The 9,101-nt window shown below is 45.6% G+C and overlaps 1 protein-coding gene across 2 annotated transcripts in view; it reads left to right on the top strand.

The window, feature by feature from the left end:
• The first annotated feature begins 2,870 nt into the window (after positions 1-2,870).
• HDAC10 (histone deacetylase 10) overlaps positions 2,871-9,101 on the top strand; it is a 59,916-nt gene continuing 53,685 nt past the window's right edge. The window contains exons 1-3 of one of the 2 annotated variants that reach the window (XM_044280251.1): positions 2,871-2,940; positions 6,104-6,170; positions 6,269-6,403. In XM_044280251.1, coding sequence (XP_044136186.1) covers positions 6,106-6,170; positions 6,269-6,403 — 200 coding nt within the window. In that variant the 5' untranslated portion in view covers positions 2,871-2,940; positions 6,104-6,105. Of the gene's footprint in view, positions 2,941-6,103; positions 6,171-6,268; positions 6,404-9,101 lie in introns of those variants that run through there. The other variant, XM_044280252.1, reaches the window with a different exon arrangement.

The raw sequence follows: 9,101 nt of genomic DNA, 5'->3' as shown, positions 1-9,101 counted from the left end.
GTGATGGCCAGTTCGCATTGTTCGCCCGCGAACACATGCGGGCTGCCATCTTTTTTCACAAGTCCGGCGATGCATAGGTAAGCCCTTACCTGTGTGCGAGCTGGTCTGAAATCAAATGCGGTCACCGGGAGTAGGCAGTTCCGAGAACAGCCCGATGAAGGCCCCCAGCGGTGACCGCATTTGATTTCAGACCGGCTCGCGCACAGGCACAGGTAAGGGCTTACCTGTGCATCACCTGACTTGTGAAAAAAGATGGCAGCCCGCATGTGTTCGCGGGCGAACAATGCGAACTGGCCATCACTGATTGTGAATGGATTAATGGAATTTATTTACCCAAAAAAATTAAACATATACAGCCTTATTCTACATGATTAAAAAACGAATCTTTATTTCATGATGGAATAACCTTTGGATGGTAATATATTTTCCTCAAAAAGCATTTTATATTAAAAAATCCTTTTTAAATTAAAAAATCTGATATTTTTGATTCTTTAAAAAAAAAAAATCATTGATTTTTATCCACCCTGGTTTGTTTTGTCTTCCCCTTTCACTGCATCTAGGCTGGTGGGAGACTCCGGTTAATCCATGTCTTGGAAGAACAGGTCGTCTCAGTCCTGTCACTAATCCAGGGATCTTTAGGGTTGGTAGGGCCCGAGGTTCCTGTGTATGAGCCCTCCTTCGATCTAGGTCCGCTCATACGGATAGGAGTCAGGGCGAGGATTAGGGATGCTTTAGGAGGTTACTTGCTCCCTGTGTCCAGGCCTAGTTTCTCTTCCCGCTCCCTATCGTTGTTTGGTGGGGAGTTTCCCCCCACCGTGACAGTATGTCTCACTAGGTGGCCCTCAATTACTGGGCAGATGGAATAACCAGGGCAGGAGCATAGCTCCAGCACCAACAGAGGCTGGAGGAGAACTAAACTCCAGACTACCAGCCACAGGCAATATAAGCACCTAGTGATCACACCCAGACAGGGAAGGGAAACAAACCTAGGAGAAGTGTGCACACATCATGCATAAACTACATGTTGCCCCAGGCAACCAGCACGCACGGCAAACGTGTCACGGCAAACAACACAGAGACCGAGACACAGCTGTGACAATAAGATGTGGAAAGGATAGAGCATGTCCTGTTCTTGCCTGCAATCGCAGACAAGAATAGGCATTTTCTATTATGGTTGCTGTCATGTGTGGTCCGCAAATTGTGGAATGCACACGGCCGGTATCTGAGTTTTGCGGATCAGCAGAACACTACGGCCGTCTGAATGAGGCCTAAGGCTTCACAATTACGTCACAGCTCCATACAACCAATCAGCTGCAAGGTGCCATCATACAGCACAGAGATGTCTACGGACACCTACTGCACTGATGTAAGCCTTCATTTTCACTGGGAGAATTTTTGACAGAAAAACTGTATGGCGGTATTCTCCCCTAGGAGCAGTGGATCCAAGGAAGACACGTCACTTTTTTGCCTCACAGATTCAGCATGAACCTGTTAGTAAAAATTTGGTGTGCTTATGCACATACCTCCCAACTGTCCCAAATTTCGGCGAATGCCCTGCAAGGACTGTGACATGTCATGGTGTGGGGGCACTAAGGGGGCATAAGTACTCTGTGGGGGCACAAAGAGGGCATTCTACTGTGTGGAAGCACTAAAGATGCATAACTTGCTGTGTGGGGGCACTTAAAGGACAGTGTACTGTATAGGAGTGCTAAAGGGGCATAACTACTGTGCGGGGCACTAAACTATTGCTTAGGGGCACTAAGAGGGCGTTCTGCTGTGTGTGGACACAAAGGAGACTGGGCAGGATTGGGCATGTGTAGATAGGCATTGGGCAGACTAAGAGGCATGACAGTGTAAAAACATTTGCCTCAGTCTACTTCGCATGACGCTGATCTTGTGACTCCATTTCAAAAGTTGGGAGGTATATATATTATATATAAACACATAGAGACAGTGGGGTAGATTTTTAAAAACTGGTGCAAAGCACAACTGGCTGTTGCCCGTAGCAACCAGATTCCATCTTTCACAGTTCCTTTGGAAAATGCTATGGGCAACTAAACCAGCTTTCCTTTACACCAGTTTGATAAATCTTCCCCAGTATGCATTGCAGCAGACTATCATAACTCCCAACTTTTAAAAATTGCAGAGGGACAATATATGCGGCAGTTTTTTATATATTAGGCCACGCCTCTAACGCTGCACAACTATAGCAGCTGGGGATTGGTTAGGCGAGTAGAAGTTCCTTTAATTGTTCTTTTTCCCCAGCATGTAGAGCCCCAGGGAAAATATTTTTATTGTGCTTCGGTATCCATTTAAATATTTGCACTTAAATAATCAGATTATAGATATTTTAAGGTCCAAACTGCACCAAATAATGAAGTTCTGGTCTAATATACAGGTTGAAATCATACAGACACCTTAGTACTGGGCAATTTAGTACATTTACTAATGCACATTTATGCATTAATTCCCCAGGTGAAAAAGAGGGACATTTAAGGATCAAAGAGGATAAAAAAGAGGGACACTTCGGAGCACAGACTATGGACACCAAAATAGGGCAAAAGCATAGGCCCTATTGGCCACCCGAGGTCCCCATCGTGTCGACAAGGCACACAGGCACGTTCCTATGGAATTTGTATCATTAGTAACAGCAATACATCGGTCTATTCTGTCACATTTGCGTCCACCTTTAGCTGGCAGGACTCGGATCCATATTATTATTATTATTCAAGACTGAAGAACCAAGAGAAGTTCAAAACAACGATTTCCTGGGCACAGACTGATAACTTGGTGGCAAACCTGTTGGTCTTCGAAAAAATGGCGTCTGCACCGTTTCCGGCCCTTGTGGCATCCTGTACTGGACTGTGCACCACTAGAGCCGACTCCTGCCTCCTGACAGTGGGCTCCTTCAGCCTCCATAGTGTCTGCGGCCGCTAGCAGGTAAGTGTGACTGCTGGCTGCTCTCAGTGCAGAGTCTTCGGCGACCATTGCTGCACAGAGAACAGATATATGTCAGGGGAACTTCTCACAGGTCACATTTCTGAGAAAGATGGGTGACAACCAGTAGTGTCCCCTTGGGAGTTGTCACCTATGTGGCTGTCACTTTTGCACAGTATGTCTGTGGACGGGGGCGTTACCTTTTAGGTGTTTTATTTATTTATTTTAGGTGCAGATGTTTTGCCTAGAAGTAACATCTGGATGATATATGAATAGTTCGTCCTCCTGCACAGGACGGTCTTTTCATCTGTACGCTCTGCACTAAGCACACGGACCCATTCATTTCTATGGAGCCAGGCACATATGCATATTTGTTGCGGATCCGCACGGTCGTTCTGCCCATTATAGAAGATGTTCTATTCGTCTCTGTATTGTGGACCAGAATAGTCATTTGTAGTAATGGGAGTGAGTGGATCCGTGGTCTGTGGCAGTGTGCATGGAGCCTTATAAATGTCTCATTAACCTCCTCCCGACCACCTAACACAGGGATGCGTCCTGCGGGCGGCCTGGTTATTCCTCCTTGACGCATCGATGCGTCATCTCGCGAGACGCGCATATCCGGCCCGCACATGCGCAGTGCGGTTCGGCAAAAGTCGCAGAAGGAGTTGGTCACTAGCCTGCCATCCAATGATCAGCGCTGGCAGGCTGGTGACTTTTAAAATAACGAACCACCTGCCATATAACACATTGTATTTATAAATATAATGTGTTATATGGCTTCTGTGCTCCTCTTCTGGGTCCTTTTCGTCGGTTGGTCCCAGCAGAGAGCACAGATCACAGTGAGTACACCAAGCACTACATATTTAGCCCCAGATCACCCCAATTAACCCCTTGATCACCCCTTGATAACTCCTGTCAATTACTAGTGACAGGGAAAAAAGTGATCAGTGTAAACTGTCACTTTTTTTTCCCCACCAGTATTGACTGTTAGGTTTTAGGTATAGTTTAGGCCCCTTGGTTAGGTAGTTTAGCGATCGTTTAGCGCCCAGCCCACCGCACCGCAGTCACTGATTAGCGTATCGCTAATCAGCATTGGTACTTTATAGTATCTGTAATAGTATTAGTGTCACCTTAGCTCGCCCTCCACCCAAAACGCAGTGTTTGCCTGATCGGTCGCCCACACGTGCGTTCACCCACGCCCGCCCCGCCGCAGTGACAATTATTATAATTTTTTTTATCACTGCACAATCACTACACAAGCGCTGCGGCAATAAAAAAATCAGTTTTGATATTTTTTATCAATCGCAGCGGCTTCCTGTACTTCGCTAGCCTCCCATTTGTGTCCTGGCAGACGCCTTTCCCCTCTTTTTTTATTTTTTGGCAGAGATTTTTTCATCCACATTGATCGATGCGAATGAAGAAATCTGTGCCGTTTATTTTTTCTTTCAGCCCAGAGGCTGAACGAAAAAAAAAAATCTAATTGCCCGTATGCTCAATATAAGGCCGAATGCACACGGCCGTGTTCCGCGGCCGAGTGCAGTCCGTGGTAACACGGCCTGGCGTTCCTGCTCTCAACACGGCCGTGTGCATTCGGCCTAAGGAGAATAGCAGAAACTCCTAATGCTGGCCATACATGTAATGATTGCGGAGACCCTCAATTGCCAGGGCAGTTCAAACACCCCACAAATGACCCCATTTTGGAAAGAAGACACCCCAAGGTATTCGCTGAGGGGCATATTGAGTCCATGAAAGATTGAACTTTTTGTCACAAGTTAGCGGAAAGGGAGACTTTGTGAGAAAAAACTAAAAAAAATCAATTTACGTTAACTTGTGCAAAAACAAAAGCGTCTATGAACTTGCCATGCCCCTCACAGAATACCTTGGGGTGTCTTCTTTCCAAAATGGGGTCACATGTGGGGTATTTATACTGCCCTGGCATTTTAGGGGCCCTAATGCGTGAGAATCCAAATGCCTAAAAATGCCCTCCTAAAAGGTACTCATTGGAATTTGGGCCCCTTTGCGCACCTAGGCTGCAAAAAAGTGTCACACATGTGGTATTGCCGTACTCAGGAGAAGTAGGGCAATGTGGTTTGGGGTGTATTTTTACATATACCCATGCTGGGTGAGAGAAATATCTCTGTAAAATGACAACTTTGTATTAAAAAAATGGGAGAAGTTGTCTTTTACAGAGATATTTATCTCACCCAGCATGGGTATATGTAAAAATACACCCCAAAACACATTGCCCTACTTCTTCTGGGTACAGTGATACCACATGTGTGACACTTTTTTGCAGCCTAGGTGCGCAAAGGGGCCCAAATTCCAATGAGTACCTTTACGATTTCACAGGGCATTTGGATTCCAAATTACTTCTTACGCTTTAGGTCCCCTAAAAGTCCAGGGCAGTATAAATACCCCACGAGTGACCCCATTTTGGAAAGAAGACACCCCAAGGTATTTCGTGAGGGGCATGGCGAGTTCATGTAAAATTTTATTTTTTGTCACAAGTTAGTGGAATATGAGACTTTGTAAGGAAAAAAAAATTATAAAATAAAAAAATTCTATTTCTGCTAACTTGTGACAAAAAATAAAAACTTCCATGAACTCACTATGCCCATCAGCGAATACCTTAGGGTGTCTACTTTCCGAAATGGGGTCATTTGCGGGGTGTTTCTACTGTCTGGGCATTGTAGAACCTCAGGAAACATGACAGGTGCTCAGAAAGTCAAAGTGCGTAAATGAATTTTTTTTGCGACATAGTTTGTAAACGCTATAACTTTTACCCAAACCAATAAATATACACTTATTGCATTTTTTTTTATCAGACATGTAGAACAATAAATTTAGAGAAAAATGTATATAGAAATGTAGTTTTATTAGAAAAATTTTACAACAGAAAGTGAAAAATGTCATTTTTTTGCTAAAATTTCGGTCATTTTCGATTAATATTAAAAAAGAAAGTAAAAATGTCAGCAGCAATGAAATACCACCAAATGAAAGCTCTATTAGTGAGAAGAAAAGGAGGTAAAATTCATTTGGGTGGTAAGTTGCATGACCGAGCAATAAACGGTGAAACTAGTGTAGTGCAGAAGTGTAAAAAGTGGCCTGGTCATTAAGGGTGTTTAAGCTAGGGGGGCTGAGGTGGTTAATATGATGTGTTTTCCAGCAATGGCGTCCGGCACAGCGCTGATCTATGATGAAGAAATGATGAGCTATCAGCTGCTTTGGGATGAGTAAGTAATCTGTGCAGCGCTTCAGAATATGTTGGCGCTATGGCTGGAGATAAATGGAATACTGCTGTCACTTTTTGTCTCGCCCTTGTCTCTGACAGCCCAGAGTGTGCTATTGAGGTGCCGGAGAGACTGTCTTCTTCCTTCAAGAGACTCCAGGATTATCATCTTGTAAACAGATGTGTCCGGGTACCTGTCAGAGAGGCCACGGAGGAAGAGATAACCCTAGTCCACAGGTCTGCACTGAACAGCACTTCTACTTTCTTTGTATGGAAAGGAGACTTAACCCCTTAGTGACTGCCAGTACGCCTTTTTACGGTGGTCACTAAGGAGCCTTAGGCTGGGTTTTTTACGGTCTCTGATGTTACAATGATTTTCTGTGGAGTTGAGCAATCCCAGTAGCGATCGCTCATCCCCATGTAGAGGAGATAATTGCTGCATGGAAATGTAGCTTTCATCTCCTCTGATAAGCAGGATGTTATTGGGAACAAACCATTTTCCTGATGAGATGACCCGTGTAAGGGTACAGCCATGCCGCGGCCGGGATGTGGCCAAGTAACGTGGGGCCATACGAGACACAGCAGCATCATATTGACTCATTAGACCTGCATTGTTCATTCATTCTTCATGATTAAAGGGGTATTCCCATGTTGGACATTGAGTCTCAGCTATTTCCATAAGCCCTATAGAAGTGAATGGAGCGGTGGCTGGCTTTGGCAGTGCGGGCTCCGAAAATAGCTAAATGTGCTGCTCGGCTGTTATGCGCCGATATGCCCCGAATCTCCAAGATGGGAATAACCCTTTAAGGCCCCTTGCAGGCGACCATTCCTCCCGCAGCGAGTCCCCATCGCAGCACCCGGCCTGACCTCCCAGCACTGACGGGATTCACATAGCATTATATTGATTTATGATGGCATGTAACCCTTACAGTTCTGGAATGTATTGGATAACACTGACAACATTATGCCAGTGCTATTCAATACATTCCAGAACTGTAAGGGTTACATAGCATCATAAATCAATATAATGATATGTGAATCCGTCAGTGCTGGGAGGTCAGGCCGGGTGCTGCGATGGGGACTCGCTGCGGGAGGAACGCTCATCTGCAAGGGGCCTAACGGTCGCGTGGTTTTGCATCTAACCTGCAGCATGGCCGCTGTATGTGGCTGTACCCTAAAGGGGTTGTGTCTGGAAACACATTCTACATTTTTCAAACCAGCACCTGGATTTAAAGGGAACCTGTCACTGGGATTTTGGCCATAGAGCTGGGGACATGGGCTGCTAGATGGCCGCTAGCACATCTGCAATACCCAGTCCCCATAGCTCTGTGTGCTTTTATTGTGTTAAAAAAAACTTTTTGATCCATATGCAAATGAACGTCATATGTGTCCTGTATCCGGAGATGAGTCCAGCGGAAAGGAGCCCAGCACCGCCCCGCGTCCTCCGAATCTCCTCCTTGCTGGCTGACGTCACAGAGCTGGAGCGCCGAAATCTCGCGATGCGCGAGCTTGCGCATGCGCAGTGTCGGCATCATGTTTATTCCCTGTGCTGGCATCAGCACAGGGAACGGACTACGCATGCTCTAGCTCGCGCATCGCGAGATTTCGGCGCTCCAGCTCTGTGACATCAGCCAGCAAGGAGGAGATTCGGAGGACGCGGGGCGGTGCTGGGCTCCTTTCCGCTGGACTCATCTCCGGATACAGGACACATATGAGGTTCATTTGCATATTGATCTAAACGGTGACGGGTTCCCTTTAAAGGATAACTGTCACACTTAGACCCTAATTTCAATTTTCATATATGTAGTTACTATTAACATGATATTCCAGAATCAGTTACTATTAGACTGACTTACCCCATATTTAATAAGATTCAGCCCTTAGCAACCAGTCTGCATAAAACTGCAATTTCACTATTCAGTTAAGATGGCCGCCACTGCCCTCACCCTGAGGCTAATCCCGCCTGCCCTCACTAGTAACATAGTAACATAGTACATAAGGCTGAAAAAAGACATTTGTCCATCCAGTTCGGCCTGTCATCCTGCGAGTTGATCCAGAGGAAGGCAAAAAACCCCTGTGAGGTAGAAGCCAATTTCCTCACTTTAGGGGAATAAAAATTCCTTCCCGACTCCAATCAGGCAATCGGAATAAATCCCTGGATCAACGACCCCTCTCTAGTAGCTATAGCCTGTAATATTATTACACTCCAGAAATACATCCAGGCCCCTCTTGAATTCCTTTATTGTACTCACCATCACCACCTCCTCAGGCAGAGAGTTCCATAGTCTCACTGCTCTTACCATAAAGAATACTCTTCTATGTTTGTGTACAAACCTTCTTTCCTCCAGACGCAGAGGATGTCCCCTCGTCACAGTCACAGTCCTGGGGATAAATAGATGATGGGATAGATCTCTGTACTGACCCCTGATATATTTATACATATTAATTAGATCTACTCTGTCGTCTTTTTTCTAAAGTGAATAACCCTAATTTTGATAATCTTTCAGGGTACTGTAGTTGCCCCATTCCAGTTATTACTTTAGTTGCCCTCCTCTGGGCCCTCTCCAGCTCTGCTATGTCTGCTTTGTTCACTGGAGCCCAGAACTGTACACAGTACTCCATGTGTGGTCTGACTAATGATTTGTAAAGTGGTAGGACTATGTTCTCATCACGGGCATCTATGCCCCTTTTGATGCAACCCATTATCTTATTCGCCTTGGCAGAAGCTGCCTGACACTGTTTTTTGCAGCCTAACAATAGCCCCCCAAAAGTGTCAGTAACCAGAGCCCTCCCCCTAAAGGGTTAATCTCCTGCAGCACAAAGGGGTCCTCGTACCACATGTTGCTTTCATTTATACACTGAGCAGACGGCAGATCTCCCTTCCCTGGTCTGCGCTGCTCCAACTCTGCATTGTCCCAGTCTGCTGAGTGAGTGA

Source organism: Bufo gargarizans, chromosome 2 (genome assembly GCF_014858855.1).
Source record: "Bufo gargarizans isolate SCDJY-AF-19 chromosome 2, ASM1485885v1, whole genome shotgun sequence".
NCBI classification, from domain to species: Eukaryota; Metazoa; Chordata; class Amphibia; order Anura; family Bufonidae; genus Bufo; species Bufo gargarizans.
This window is presented reverse-complemented; position numbering and strand designations above follow the sequence as displayed.